At 41.6% G+C, this 17,023-nt stretch overlaps 1 protein-coding gene across 1 annotated transcript; it reads left to right on the plus strand.

Annotated features, from left to right (window-relative positions):
* The first annotated feature begins 5,077 nt into the window (after positions 1-5,077).
* LOC134601789 (piggyBac transposable element-derived protein 4-like) lies at positions 5,078-6,211 on the plus strand. Its single transcript, XM_063446289.1, has one exon. The coding sequence runs from the start codon at positions 5,078-5,080 to the stop codon at positions 6,209-6,211; it is 1,134 nt and encodes a 377-aa protein (XP_063302359.1).
* The last annotated feature ends 10,812 nt before the right edge of the window (positions 6,212-17,023 follow it).

Here is a 17,023-nt window from a genome sequence, read left to right on the forward strand (position 1 = left end):
ATGGCTGCCTACAATGCATCCAAACATTCAGTGTCTCCTCCCTCTGCATGCAGACACTGAACTTTCCTCATAGAGATTCATTGATTCAATTCATCTCTATGAGGAGATGCTGATTGGCCAGGGCTCTGTTTGAATTGGCTCTGCCCCTGATCTGCCTCTTTGTCAGTCTCAGCCAATCCTATGGGGAAGCACTGTGATTGGATCAGGCCACCTCTTCTAATGATGTCAGCAGACTGCTTGTGTTTCTGAGTCTAACAGCATGCAGAGTTACAGCTTCAGGCTTGAATACAGTAAGATTTTGCTATAATTATGGAGGCATGAGGGGCCCAGGGGGGCTAGATTGTGGTGTTAACACTACAGGGTCAGGAATACATGTTTGTGTTCCTGACCCTATAGTGATCCTTTAAGGTAATGCTGACTTTGGTCTCTCTAACACTGTGGCATGTTCCCTTTCTTCTACACTCACTACACACAGCTTTTATCTGTCCCAGACTATATACCAGGAGCGTCTGCTTGCTAGTAAGAAGGTAAGGAGACAAGTGGACCAGCGAGTGCTAGGGGACAGTCCTTAGAAAGCGTTGAGTGAGCGCATCATTAGATGCATTTATGCCAAGCCCAGGGTGCTGTCTGCATAGTATGCCCTTAGTTGGCCAGCTGCATGATTGGCAGTCAGCCTGACATGCATTCATGCCAGGCTGGCCTTCTAATTCTTTGGGCAGACATGTCCTCTTTTTGGGCATGTTCGCCCCTTTTGGCAGGTTACATGATTTGTGTCAGTGGCACACCCTTTTACCGTGCCCATTGACTTCCTGCTTGACTGGACGTTGCTGTTAGGGGTTATGGATTTACTTGAAATATGAAAACATAAATTAGAGAGAGATTAGCCTAGGGTATGTGTTTTCTTATAGCTGCTGTTTTCTTTCTCTCCAGCACCATCTCCATCAGATACATGACGCTTGGGAGTGTTTTACTGTTTTTGGTCGATATGATTCTGTAATTAGGCCCGTCATAATTGTCAGCACCAGGCCCACTGGGCTCTTAATCTGGCCCTGGGGATATGTCTCAGTCAGGCAGCATTACACACATGGACGTACGGTGTGATGATGATGATGTTGTACCCGCTGCTGCTTCCTTTGCTGAGTTGTCAGATACAAGTGAAGCGGTTGATGATGACGATGCATCCGTGGATGTCACGTGGGTGCCCGCTAGAAGAGAAGAAGAACAGGGGGGAAGTTCAGATGGGGAGACAGAGAGGAGGAGGAGACGAGTTGGAAGCAGGGGGAGGTCGTCGCAAGGAGCTAGTGGTACGGTCAGACAGCATGCATCGGCACCCGGGGTCAGCCAGACAGCACGCCAATCAACGCATGCTGTTGCCACCACCAGAATGCTGTCATTGCAGAGCTCAGCAGTGTGATATTTTTTTTGTGTGTCTGCCTCTGACAACAGCGATGCCATTTGCAACCTGTTCCAAAAGAAACTGAGTTGTGGGAAGTCCAACACCCACCTAGGTACAACTGCTTTGCGAAGGCACATGATCGCACATCACAAACGCCTATGGGATCAACACATGAGTACAAGCAGCACACAAACTCAAAGCCGCCATCCTCCTCCTGGTCCAGCATCTTCAGCCATGTCAACCACTGCTGTCCTCCTTGCCCCCTCTCAACCATCCGCCACTCCGTCTCTTGCCTTGAGCAGTTCCTGCTCATCTGCCCACAGTCAGGTGTCTGTCAAGGACATGTTTGAGCGTATGAAGCCAATGTCACAAAGTCACCCCCTTGCCCGGCATCTGACAGCTGGCTTGTCTGAACTCTTAGCCCGCCAGCTTTTACCATGCAAGCTGGTGGAGTCTGAGGTGTTTCAAAAATTTGTAGCTATTGGGACACCGCAGTGTAAGGTACCCGGCCGAAATTTATTTGCACAAAAGGGAATCCCAACCTGTACTCGATTGTGCAAAAGGAAGTAATGGCATGTCTGGCACACAGTGTTGGGGCAAGGGTCCATCTGACCACTGATACCTGGTCTGCAAAGCATGGTCAGTGCAGGTATATCACCTACACTGTGCATTGGGTAAACTTGCTGATGGCTGCCAAGCATGGAATGCGTGGCTCTGCAGAGGAGTTGGTGACACCGCCACGACTTGCAGGCAGGCCTGCTGCCACCTCCTATACTCTTCGTACTCCATCCTCTTCCATAACCTCCTTGGCTGAGTCCTTTTCTGCTGCTGCGTCTTTCTCCCCATCAACGGCACCCCCCCAGCTCCACAGGTGCTATTCCACATCCCGGATACGGCAGTGTCACGCTGTCTTGGGGTTGACTTGCCTGAAAGCAGAGAGTCACACCGGACCAGCACTCCTGTCTGCCCTGAACGCACAGGTGGATCAGTGGCTGACTCCACACCAACTGGAGATCGGCAAAAAGTGGTTTGTGACAACGGAAGAAATTTGTTGGCGGCATTGAAGTTTGGCAAGTTGACACATGTGCCGTGCATGGCACATGTGTGTAATCTGATCGTACAACGCTTTGTGCATAAGTACACAGGCTTACAGGACGTCCTGAAGCAGGCCAGGAATGTGTGTGGCCATTTCAGGCATTCCTACACGGCCATGGCGCACTTTTCAGATATTCAGCGGCGAAACAACATGCCAGTGAGGCGCTTGATTTGCGACAGTCCGACACGTTGGAATTCAACACTCCTAATGTTCGACCGCCTGCTCCAACAAGAAAAAGCCATTAACGACTATTTGTATGACTGGGGTGCTAGGACAGCCTCTGTGGAGCTGGGAATTTTTTTGCCACGTTACTAGACGCTCATGCGCAATGCCTGTAGGCTCATGTGTCCTTTTGAGGAAGTGACAAACCTAGTCAGTCGCACCGAAGACACCATCAGCGACATCATACCATTTGTTTTCTTCCTGGAGCATGCCCTGCGAAGAGTGCTGTATCAGGCCGTAGATGAGCGTGAAGAGGAAGAGTTGTGGTCACCATCACCACCAGAAACAGCCTTATCAGCATCGCTTGCTGGACCTGTGGAAACGCTGGAAGAGGATTGTGAGGAAGAGGAGTCAGAGGAGGAATGTGGCTTTGAGGAGGAGGAGGAAGACCAACCACAACAGGCATCCCAGGGTGCTCGTTGTCACCTATCTGGTACCCATGGTGTTGTACGTGGCTGGGGGGAAGAACATACCTTCAGTGAGATCACTGAGGACGAGGAACAGGACATGAGTAGCTCGGCATCCAACCTTGTGCAAATGGGGTCTTTCATGCTGTCGTGCCTGTTGAGGGACCCACGTATAAAAAGGCTGAAGGAGAACGACCTGTACTGGGTGTCCACGCTACTAGACCACCGGTATAAGCAGAAAGTGCCTGAAATGTTACCGAATTACCGCAAGTCGGAAAGGATGCAGCATTTGCAAAATAAATTAAAAAGAATGCTTTACACAGCGTATAAGGGTGATGTCACAGCACAACGGGAATCTAACAGGGGAAGAGGTGAAAGTAATCCTCCTCCTCCCACAACCATGCCGGCAAGGACAGGACGCTTTACAGACGTGTTGTTGATGGAGGACATGCAGAGCTTTTTAACCCCTTCGCGACCGATGACGGAGATTTTCCGTCAAGCTTGTCCGGGCGTTAAGGACCGATGACGGAAAATCTCCGTCATTTACTAACGTTAACGCCAGATCGCCGCGATCGCGGCGATCGTGGGGTTAACGCTGTTGCTGGGTGCCTCGATGTCAGAGGCAGACCAGCAACCGCCAATAGAGCTGTCCCAGCACATGTGATCGCTGTGACAGCCAGTCACAGCGATCACAGTGCTGCTGGGATTCCTGATCCTCCTCCCTCCACCTCTGTGTGGTTTGAGAAGTGGAGAGAGACAGATCGGTTGTGAAACATTGTGTGTCAATTTAGTTTAAAGAGTATCTGTGTTTTAAAAGTAATTGTATAACTTTTAAAACAGTTTTAACCCTTTCCCTGCCCTTTTGATCACTGCCTGCAGTGATCAGTTTACTGATCACAGTATTTAACTGTGATCTAATTTTTTTTTCTACCCTCAAGGGTTCATTTTGATTTTTTTTTAACCCTTACGGGTTCATTTTATTTAATTTGTTATTTAATTAATTTCTCGTTAATTCCTTAGTTAGCTGGAGTGGGTGGACTTTAGTGGGAATTCGGGAAATTGAGTGTTAGGCTAGTTAGAGACGAAAAGTTTAGAAAAGTTTAGAAACTTTCTGAAAAGTTCTTAAAAGTTCTGAAAAGTTCTGAAAAGTTTTTCAAAGTTTAAAAAAAAGAAAAAAGATAAAAAAAAGGATAAAAAAAAGAAAAAAGTTAAAAAAAAAGTTTAAAAAAAAGTTTACAAAAAAAAACCAGTTTAAAGAAAAGTTTGTTAAAGTTACTTTAACAAACTTTTCTTTAAACTGGTTTTTTTTTGTAAACTTTTTTTTAAACTTTTTTTAACTTTTTTTCTTTTTTTTATCCTTTTTTTTATCTTTTTTTCTTTTTTTTTATAGTTTTTTTTAAACTTTTAAAAACTTTTCAGAACTAATGTCTAGAAGGTACACTGCTGAGGAGGCTTATGATATACTAGCAGCCGACTCTGACGCCACAGACACTGCCTCTGAGAGTGGTGGTGAGACTGTGCCAGATACTGCAGGGCCCTCTGTTGTAAGCGCCGAGTCCCCTGACCTGGCTCATGACGCTGGTGACTGGGAACCCCTAAATGATTTCACGCCTGAAATCCCACTGTTTACTGGCAGACCTGGAATCCAGTTGGACGTCACCAACTACAGTGCACTGGATTTCATGCAGCTATTCTTGGGGGATGATATTTTAGGGGAAATAGTCACCCAGACCAACCTTTATGCTGTGCAGTACCTGACACTTAATGATCAGAGTCTCATCGCCAGGCAAGGGAGTTGGTACCCGACAAGTGTGCCAGAATTAAAAAAAATTTGGGCACTAACAATGCTAATGGGCATTATTAAAAAAAAACAGCATCAGGATGTACTGGTCCAAAAATCCTGTATGCAGCACCCCTATTTACTCCCAGACCATGAACAGGTCCAGATATGAAGCAATGCTTCGCTTTCTACACTTCAGCGACAATACGAAGTGCCCCCCAAGAGATAATCCTCAATACGATCAGCTCTATAAGCTTCGCCCCCTTATTTCCCACTTCAACAGACAGTTTGGCTCATTGTACACCCCACAAAAAAATATTTGTGTAGACGAGTCTCTTATGAAATATAAGGGCAGACTGGGGTTTAAACAATATATCCCGGCCAAAAGATCCCGGTATGGGATAAAGTTGTATAAACTTTGTGAAAGTGCCAGTGGGTATGTTTACACCTTCCGTGTATACGAAGGTAAAGACAGCCACTTGGATCCCCCAGGTTGCCCGGATTTCATTGGGACGAGTGGAAAAATCGTATGGGATTTAATTAACCCATTGCTAAATAAGGGGTATCATTTATTTATAGACAATTACTATAATAGCATCCCGCTTCTTAGGATGCTTTATTGCTTTGAAACTGTGGCCTGCGGCACTATCCGAAAGACACGTGTCGGTTTCCCAAAAGCCCTGGCACAAAAAAAGCTGAAGAGGGGGGAAACGGCTGCTCTCTGCCAGGACGAACTGCTGGCTCTCAAATTCAAAGATAAGAAGGAGGTGTTCATGCTAACATCTATGCATACGGAGCACACTCGAAGAGTCGCAGTTCGTGGCAGACAAGAAATTAGACGGGTGCCAGTCTGCATTAGGCAGTATAACAAGCACATGGGGGGAGTTGACCTGTCCGACCAACTGCTGCAACCCTATTTAATACTGAGGAAGACCAGGGCATGGTACAAAAAGCTTGGCATTTACCTTATGCAAATGGCGACTCACAATGCCTTTATTCTGTACAAAAAGGCAAATGCTGACCTTAAATCCACGTTTCTGGATTTCCAGTTTCAGCTTATTTCTGGGCTGCTCACTGAGTGCCACAGTGGGGAACCATCAGCTGGGCCTAGCAGCAGAATGGTTGCGACAGGTCACTTCTGTTTCCGGATACCACCAACCCCCAAAAAGAAGACACCCCAGAAAAGGTGCAGGTTGTGCTATCAGAGGGGCGTAAGGACGGAAACCAGCTTTTATTGCCCTGATTGCCCCTCTCAGCCTGGCCTTTGCATTGGCAACTGTTTTAAAGAGTTTCACACCCAGGGAGAATAAGTTGCACATTGTATAAATATATATATATATTTTTTTGGTTATTATTTAGTTCTTCCATTTTAAAGTCCATTTTAAAGTTCCATTTTAAAGTTGCTTTAGTAGCCAAGGAGGCTACTAAAATTCTTACCTCTGACTGATTATTTTTATTTTTCTAATTTTAGTTAGTTAATTAGGGTGCGTGGTAATTCATAGGAAGTTGGGGAGTTTATTGTTACGCTAGGGGTGAAAAGATTTAAAAAAAAATAGAAAAAAAAATGTTATAACATTATTTAGTTAAAGTTCTTGTGTAAAAAAGTAAAAAATGCTTAGGACGTTATGAATTCTATCAGCAGACAGGCAGTGCCCCAGAGTTTGATGCAGGTTAATACGGTGATTAATATCTTCTTTAAAAAATGGTAGGCCTTTGTGGGGTGGTTTGAATTATCAGTCTGCTAAGATGCTCTAAAATTGCACATAGACCCAGCGTCAAAGTTTGAAAAAAACTGATATGGTCTAGTTTCCAATGTGCCCCAACATCCCCATATCCCTGAAAAAGGTACACATGGGGGTATTGTTGTACTAAGACGACATAGCTGAGCAACATAATAGGTGTTATACTGCCGTAGCACACATAAGGATTGCAAAATATACAGTAACATCTCCAAGTGTGTGTCAAAAAGGCAGAAAAAATGCTAATTGCTACTAGACTTGGTACAAACTGGCAAAAAAATGATCCTACGCTAGGGTTTAAAATATGCCCTTTGAAATACACTGGAGTGTCTACTTTTACAAATGGTAGGCCTTTGTGGGGGGTTTTCGAACCGTCAAACTGCTATAGTGGCCCAAATTGAAACATAGGCCCATCAAATCCGTCTCTCAAAATTCTACTGTAAATACCAAAATAGACAGGTCTCCTATATGGCGCTGTAGCTTCACGAAATAGTGCCAAAGACATACAATGGGGGTGTCATTTTACTCAGAAGACTTAGCTGAGCATAATTTGGGGGCTTTGATCATGGTGGCACATGTCAAATATACACAATGCCTAGCAAAAATGTAATGCGGATGTAAAAAATGCCCAAAATAATTTTTTACCACAACCTTTGACATACATTGGTGAAAAAATGGGGTCATGTTAAGGCACAATAGGCACCATATGAGATACCCTGGAGTGTCTACTTTTACAAATGGTAGGCCTTTGTGGGTGTTTTTCCAACAGTCAAACTGCTATAGTGGCCCAAATTGAAACATAGGCCCATCAAATCCGTCTCTCAAAATTCTACTGTAAATACCAAAATAGACAGGTCTCCTATATGGCGCTGTAGCTTCACGAAATAGTGCCAAAGACATACAATGGGGGTGTCATTTTACTCAGAAGACTTAGCTGAGCATAATATTGGGGCTTTGATCATGGTGGCACATGCCAAATATGCACAATGCCTAGCAAAAATGTAATGCGGATGTAAAAAATGCCCAAAATATTTTTTTACCACAACCTTTGACATACATTGGTGAAAAAATGGGGGCATGTTAAGGCACAATATGCACCATATGAGACACCCTGGAGTGTCTACTTTTACAAATGGTAGGCCTTTGTGGCTTTTTTCCAACAGTCAAACTGCTATAGTGGCCCAAATTGAAACATAGGCCCATCAAATCCGTCTCTCAGAATTCTACTGTAAATACCGAAATGGACAGGTCTCCTATATGGCGCTATAGCTTCACGAAATAGTGCCAAAGACATACAATAGGGGTATCGTTGTACTCAGCAAATGTAGCTGAACACAAAATTAGGTTTTGTACAGGAATAGCACACACTAACTTTACGAAATACACATGAGAAGTTGTTTGTTATAATTTTGTGTGTCAAAAAACAAAAAAAACAAAATTTTTGTCCAATATTTAGCAGGGATTAGCGGTGAAATGGCTACGTTAAAAGTGTCAAAATAATGTTAGTTAAATAGCCTGTGATGTCTGCTTCATATAAATATATACTTTTGTGTGGCAATTTTGTTTTCTTTTATGGCTATTAAGCTTAGAAGACAAACATACCAAATTCTAAAATCGCTCCACATTAAAAGTTTATTTTACTCCTTGTGTTTTGTGACCTGTAACTACCAAAAAAAACTGAAAATCCCAGACACATTATATATTCTGCAAATCAGAACAACTAAATGAATTTATTTTTAATTACTTTCCTTAACCTGTACTAATTGTGCACACATTATTATTGCAAAAACTGAAGAAAAAAAACAATATTTTTACATTTTTGGGCATTTTTTTATAATAAATAAGCATTTATATATGTATATGTTACATCAATTTAAAGCCCTTTTTGTCCTTTAAAAAACGGTATATAATATGTGTCGGTGCAATAAAATAGTAAAATGCAAATTGCAGTTGAACGCAAGCAGCAAAAAATTAGAAAATGTCTTGGGTCCTTAAGTGCAAGACAAGCTTTTGAAGCTGTGTCCTTAAGGGGTTAAGTCCTACGCATCGCCACAGCCCTTTGGGGTCCACCCTCAGAGAACGACTCGACCGACAGGTAGCAGACTACCTTGCCTTAACTGCAGATATCGACACTCTGAGGAGCGATGAACCCCTTGACTACTGGGTGTGCAGGCTTGACCTGTGGCCTGAGCTATCCCAATTTGCGATAGAACTTCTGGACTGCCCCGCTTCAAGTGTCCTGTCAGAAAGGACCTTCAGTGCAGCAGGAGGTATTGTCACTGAGAAGAAAAGTCGCCTAGGTCAAAAAAGTTTAGATTACCTCACCTTTATTAAGATGAATGAGGGATGGATCCCGAAGGCACTGACAGTGGGCGATACATTCGACTAAAAAAGGCCTGATGAGGGGGACTACTTACCACACCACTCCTATCTGGTTGCACATTAGATTACATGCGCAGTGCCCCAAATTTGAAGTAGGAGGACCAACCAATCATCTTTTTCCATCTCCCGGTTCCTAAAATCGATGCCATATACACGTCCCCTGATAGGGGACGTAACAGGGATTAAACTGATAAGAATAGTGCTACTTAACACGCCACTCCTATCTGGTGGCACATTAGATTGCACGCGCAGTGCCCCAAATTTGAAGTAGGAGGACCGACCAAGCATCTTTTTCCATCTCCCGGTTCCTAAAATCGATGCCATATACACGTCCCCTGATAGGGGACGTAACAGGGATTAAACTGATAGGAATAGTACTACTTAACACACCTTATAATAACGCAGAGAGAGGCAATGCAGAGAGAGGAGTCTGAAGAAGAGGAGTCAGAGGAGGAAGGTGGCTTTGAGGAGGTGGAAGACCAAACACAGCAGGCGTCCCAGGGGGCTTGTTGTCACCATTCGGGGACCCTTGGTGTTGTACGTGGCTGGGTGGAGGAAGAGACCTTCAATGACATCAGTGAAGACAAGGAACGGGACATGGCTAGCTTGGTATCCAACCTTGTGCAAATGGGGAGTTTGCGGTTGTGCAAATGGACTGTTTGCGGTTGTTTGCGGTGCGTTAAACGGGGAGTTTGGTCTGTCACTGTGAAGCGGGCGTAACCCTTACACCACCTGATCGATACAACATCATACCTTATGTTTTGAAGCACGTTATTCCAAACAATAAAGGAATGTTAGGTGATTTATGCCCTTTATGGATTAAAACCAGACTCTGCATCAACTATGTAATTTTCCATGGGAGTTTTGCCATGGATCCCCCTCTGGCATGCCACAGTCCAGGTGTTAGTCCCCTTGAAACAACTTTTCCATCACTATTGTGGCCAGAAAGAGTCCCTGTGGGTTTTAAAATTCGCCTGCCTATTGAAGTCTATGGCGGTTCACCCGGTTCCCCGTTCGCAAACATTTGCGGAAATTCGCGTTCGCCGTTCGCGAATGGAAAATTTTATGTTCGCGACATCTCTACTGAAGACCAGAAATGTAACACATATTGGGATGTACTGTCCCACTATGTAACTATGCTCCATTTATTATTGATCTATGTCTTAACAGTCAACTCCTGTAGGACTTGGTTTTCTTTTCTTTAGAGTGATGAAACATTTGTTGTATATCATTGTCATTCTGTTGTTTTTTTATTAAAATAAATATTTAATTAAATAAAGGGGCATATTTGTATAAAATGTTAGACTTTACCTACTGCTTATGTTGCATGTTTTTTGAGTTGTTGCTAAAATTGTATTTTCTTCTGTTATGCTGTGCTTACAGTATAAAGCTTGTTTGATTTGGCACATTATTCATTTATATTCAATCATAACATATTTGGTTAGTTTAGTTTTATTTTACTTTTTAAATTTTGACTTTACGTTTTTTTCCCCTATACCCTCTCAAAACCGATGCAAACTTGTTCCAACAACATCCATGAATGAATGAAACTACAGAGTTTAAGTATATATCGGCAAACACGTTTGTATTCATTTACAGGACTAAAAAAAAATGCTTTGTGCTTGAAGACATAGATTTCCTCCTACCGTTCCCCCTATCCTACCAACCTCTCCCACAAAACTACATATACGCAAGCATTTTGCAGCTCTCTTCCACCAGTCACATTGAAGATGCCAGTAAGTGATAATTTGACTCCTTTTAATGGCTGAAAAGTCTTTACTTTAACCAGTTTGAGTCAGGTAATGGCCTCTATCTGTAGGGTCGCCTCCAGGTTTTTCTCTTTCGCTGTTCCCATAAATTTCATTTGAGGCACATAAAAGTACCCTGGAGCAAGGAAGATGCAGCAGTTAATTTCTTTGCTGATGTGTACAGCATATGTTACACTTGTGAACTCATTTCCAATTTCAGCAGAGCTTTTTTTTAGCACGGAACGCTGTGCAGAGATTCTTTTCGTATAATAAGGTTTATGAAGATGAAATAGTACAATTATAGGGAGTGTTCCAAAACCACAGCCAACTGTATGGTTTTTTTTTCTCAACTCTTCTGTAAGCTACCATGTTTGTTTCAGAACAACGTCAGCCTTGGTACTCAACAAGTCTTCTAGATGTCTGAATGAAGTTCAAAAACATATGATGTGTCAAAGGTAGTGATGTCCCGAACGGTTCGCTGGCGAATAGTTCCTGGCGAACATAGAGTGTTCGCGTTCGCCACGGATGGCGAACATATGCGATGTTCGGTCCGCCCCCTATTCGTCATCATTGAGTAAACTTTGACCCTGTACCTCACAGTCAGCAAACACATTCCCGCCAATCAGCAGCAGACCCTCCCTCCCAGACCATCACACCTCCTAGACAGCATACAATTTAGATTAATTCTGAAGCTGCATTCTTTTTTTTTTTGTTTGTTTATTATACATTATCCTCCATTATTATCCAAACACATAAATGTGTTTATTATACATTATCCCCCCCATAGCCAGTAACCTGTTTTTATTATACATTATCCCTCCATAGCCAGTAACCTGTGTTTATTGTACATTATCCCCCATAGCCAGTAAACTGTGTTTATTATACATTATCCCCCCATAGCCAGTAACCTGTGTTTATTATACATTATCCCCCATAGCCAGTAACCTGTGTTTATTATACATTATCCTCCCATAGCCAGTAATCTGTGTTTATTATACATTATCCTCCCCATAGCCAGTAACCTGTGTTTATTATACATTATCCTCCCATAGCCAGTAACCTGTGTTTATTATACATTATCCTCCCATAGCCAGTAACCTGTGTTTATTATACATTATCCTCCCATAGCCAGTAACCTGTGTTTATTATACATTACCCCCCCATAGCCAGTAACCTGTGCTTATTATACATTATCTCCCTCATAGCCAGTAACCTGTGTTTATTATACATTATCCCCCCACAACCAGTAACCTGTGTTTATTATACATTATCCCCCATAGCCAGTAACCTGTGTTTATTATACATTATCCCTCCATAGCCAGTAACCTGTTTTTATTGTACATTATCCCCCATAGCCAGTAAACTGTGTTTATTATACATTATCCCGCCCATAGCCAGTAACCTGTGTTTATTATACATTATCCCCCATAGCCAGTAACCTGTGTTTATTATACATTATCCTCCCATAGCCAGTAACCTGTGTTTATTATACATTATCCTCCCCATAGCCAGTAACCTGTGTTTATTATACATTATCCCCCAACAACCAGTAACCTGTGTTTATTATACATTATCCCCCATAGCCAGAAACCTGTGTTTATTATACATTATCCCTCCATAGCCAGTAACCTGTGTTTATTGTACATTATCTCCCATAGCAAGTAAACTGTGTTTATTATACATTATCCCCCCCATAGCCAGTAACCTGTGTTTATTATACATTATCCCCCATAGCCAGTAACTTGTGTTTATTATACATTATCCTCCCATAGCCAGTAACCTGTGTTTATTATACATTATCCTCCCCATAGCCAGTAACCTGTGTTTATTATACATTATCCTCCCATAGCCAGTAACCTGTGTTTATTATACATTATCCTCCCATAGCCAGTAACCTGTGTTTATTATACATTATCCTCCCATAGCTAGTAACCTGTGTTTATTATATATTATCCCCCCCATAGCCAGTAACCTGTGTTTATTATACATTATCTCTCCCATAGCCAGTAACCTGTTTTTATTATACATTATCCCTCCATAGCCAGTAACCTGTGTTTATTGTACATTATCCCCCATAGCCAGTAAACTGTGTTTATTATACATTATCCCCCCCATAGCCAGTAACCTGTGTTTATTATACATTATCCCCCATAGCCAGTAACCTGTGTTTATTATACATTATCCTCCCATAGCCAGTAACCTGTGTTTATTATACATTATCCTCCCATAGCCAGTAACCTGTGTTTATTATACATTACCCCCCAAAGCCAGTAACCTGTGCTTATTATACATTATCTCCCTCAAAGCCAGTAACCTGTGTTTATTATACATTATCCCCCCACAAACAGTAACCTGTGTTTATTATACATTATCCCCCATAGCCAGTAACCTGTGTTTATTATACATTATCCTCCCATAGCCAGTAACCTGTTTTTATTATACATTATCCCTCCATAGCCAGTAACCTGTGTTTATTGTACATTATCCCCCATAGCCAGTAAACTGTGTTTATTATACATTATCCCCCCATAGCCAGTAACCTGTGTTTATTATACATTATCCCTCCATAGCCAGTAACCTGTGTTTATTGTACATTATCCCCCATAGCCAGTAACCTGTGTTTATTATACATTACCCCCCCATAGCCAGTAACCTGTGCTTATTATACATTATCTCCCTCATAGCCAGTAACCTGTGTTTATTATACATTATCCCCCCACAACCAGTAACCTGTGTTTATTATACATTATCCCCCATAGCCAGTAACCTGTGTTTATTATACATTATCCCTCCATAGCCAGTAACCTGTGTTTATTGTACATTATCCCCCATAGCCAGTAAACTGTGTTTATTATACATTATCCCCCCCATAGCCAGTAACCTGTGTTTATTATACATTATCCCCCATAGCCAGTAACTTGTGTTTATTATACATTATCCTCCCATAGCCAGTAACCTGTGTTTATTATACATTATCCTCCCCATGGCCAGTAACCTGTGTTTATTATACATTATCCTCCCATAGCCAGTAACCTGTGTTTATTATACATTATCCTCCCATAGCCAGTAACCTGTGTTTATTATACATTATCCTCCCATAGCTAGTAACCTGTGTTTATTATACATTATCCCTCCCATAGCCAGTAACCTGTGTTTATTATATATTATCCCCCCCATAGCCAGTAACCTGTGTTTATTATACATTATCCCTCCCATAGCCAGTAACCTGTTTTTATTATACATTATCCCTCCATAGCCAGTAACCTGTGTTTATTGTACATTATCCCCCATAGCCAGTAAACTGTGTTTATTATACATTATCCCCCCCATAGCCAGTAACCTGTGTTTATTATACATTATCCCCCATAGCCAGTAACCTGTGTTTATTATACATTATCCCCCCACAACCAGTAACCTGTGTTTATTATACATTATCCCCCATAGCCAGTAACCTGTGTTTATTATACATTATCCTCCCATAGCCAGTAACCTGTGTTTATTATACATTATCCTCCCCATAGCCAGTAACCTGTGTTTATTATACATTATCCTCCCATAGCCCGTAACCTGTGTTTATTATACATTATCCTCCCACAACCAGTAACCTGTGTTTATTATACATTATCCCCCCATAGCCAGTAACCTGTGTTTATTATACATTATCCTCCCATAGCCAGTAGCCTGTGTTTATTATAAATTATCCCTCCCATAGCCAGTAACCTGTGTTTATTATACATTATCCCTCCCATAGCCAGTAACCTGTGTTTATTATACATTATCCTCCGATAGCCAGTAACCTGTGCTTATTATACATTATCCCCTCATAGCCAGTAACCTGTGTTTATTATACATTATCCTCCCATAGCCAGTAACCTGTGTTTATTATACATTATCCCTCCATAGCCAGTAACCTGTGTTTATTGTACATTATCCCCCATAGCCAGTAAACTGTGTTTATTATACATTATCCCCCCCATAGCCAGTAACCTGTGTTTATTATACATTATCCCCCATAGCCAGTAACCTGTGTTTATTATACATTATCCCCCCACAACCAGTAACCTGTGTTTATTATACATTATCCCCCATAGCCAGTAACCTGTGTTTATTATACATTATCCTCCCATAGCCAGTAACCTGTGTTTATTATACATTATCCTCCCCATAGCCAGTAACCTGTGTTTATTATACATTATCCTCCCATAGCCCGTAACCTGTGTTTATTATACATTATCCTCCCATAGCTAGTAACCTGTGTTTATTATACATTATCCCCCTCATAGCCAGTAACCTGTGCTTATTATACATTATCTCCCCCATATCCAGTAACCTGTGTTTATTATACATTATCCCCCCCACAACCAGTAACCTGTGTTTATTATACATTATCCCCCATAGCCAGTAACCTGTGTTTATTATACATTATCCTCCCCATAGCCAGTAACCTGTGTTTATTATGCATTATCCCACCATAGCCAGTAACCTGTGTTTATTATACATTATCCCTCCCATAGCCAGCAACCTGTGTTTATTATACATTATCCATCCATTGCCAGTAACCTGTGTTTATTATACATTATCCCCCATAGCCAGTAAACTGTGTTTATTATACATTATCCCCTCATAGCCAGTAACCTGTGTTTATTATACATTATCCCCCATAGCCAGTAACCTGTGTTTATTATACATTATCCTTCCATAGCCAGTAACCTGTGTTTATTATACACTATCCTCCCCGTAGCCAGTAACCTGTGTTTATTATACATTATTCTCCCATAGCCAGTAACCTTTGTTTATTATACATTATCCCCCCACAGCCAGTAATCTGTGTTTATTATACATTATCCCCCATAGCCAGTAACCTGTGTTTATTATACATTATCCTCCCATAGCCAGTAACCTGTGTTTATTATACATTATTCTCCCATAGCCAGTAACCTGTGTTTATTGTACATTATCCCTCCCATAGCCAGTAACCTGTGTTTATTATACATTATCCTCCCATAGCCAGTAACCTGTGTTTATTATACATTACCCCCCATAGCCAGTAACCTGTGCTTATTATACATTATCTCCCCCATCGCCAGTAACCTGTGTTTATTATACATTCCCCCCCCACAACCAGTAACCTGTGTTTATTATACATTATCCTCCCACAACCAGTAACCGGTGTTTATTATACATTATCCCCCCATAGCCAGTAACCTGTGTTTATTATACATTATCCTCCCATAGCCAGTAGCCTGTGTTTATTATAAATTATCCCTCCCATAGCCAGTAACCTGTGTTTATTATACATTATCCCTCCCATAGCCAGTAACCTGTGTTTATTATACATTATCCTCCCATAGCCAGTAACCTGTGCTTATTATACATTATCCCCTCATAGCCAGTAACCTGTGTTTATTATACATTATCCTCCCATAGCCAGTAACCTGTGTTTATTATACATTATCCCTCCCATAGCCAGTAACCTGTGTTTATTATACATTATCCCCCCCATAGTCAGTAACCTGTTTATTATACATTATCCCCCCATAGCCATTAACCTGTGTTTATTATACATTATCCCCCCATAGCCAGTAACCTGTGCTTATTATACATTATCCTCCCATAGCCAGTAACCTGTGTTTATTATACATTATCCCTCCCATAGCCAGTAACCTGTGTTTATTATACATTATCCCCCCATAGCCAGTAACCTGTTTATTATACATTATCCCCCCATAGCCATTAACCTGTGTTTATTATACATTATCCCCCCATAGCCAGTAACCTGTGCATATTATACATTATCCTCCCATAGCCAGTAACCTGTGTTTATTATACATTATCCCTCCCATAGCCAGTAACCTGTGTTTATTATACATTATCCTCCCATAGCCAGTAACCTGTGTTTATTATAAATTATCCCTCCCATAGCCAGTAACCTGTGTTTATTATACATTATCCCCCCCATAGCCAGTAACCTGTTTATTATACATTATCCCCCCATAGCCATTAACCTGTGTTTATTATACATTATCCCCCCATAGCCAGTAACCTGTGCTTATTATACATTATCCTCCCATAGCCAGTAACCTGTGTTTATTATACATTATCCCCCCATATTCAGTAACCTGTGTTTATTACACATTATCCATCCATTGCCAGTAACCTGTGTTTATTATACATTATCCCCCATAGCCAGTAACCTGTGTTTATTATACATTATCCCCCCCATAGCCAGTAACCTGTGTTTATTATACATTAT

The sequence above is a fragment of the Pelobates fuscus genome, chromosome 3, assembly GCF_036172605.1.
Source record: "Pelobates fuscus isolate aPelFus1 chromosome 3, aPelFus1.pri, whole genome shotgun sequence".
Taxonomy (NCBI): domain Eukaryota; kingdom Metazoa; phylum Chordata; class Amphibia; order Anura; family Pelobatidae; genus Pelobates; species Pelobates fuscus.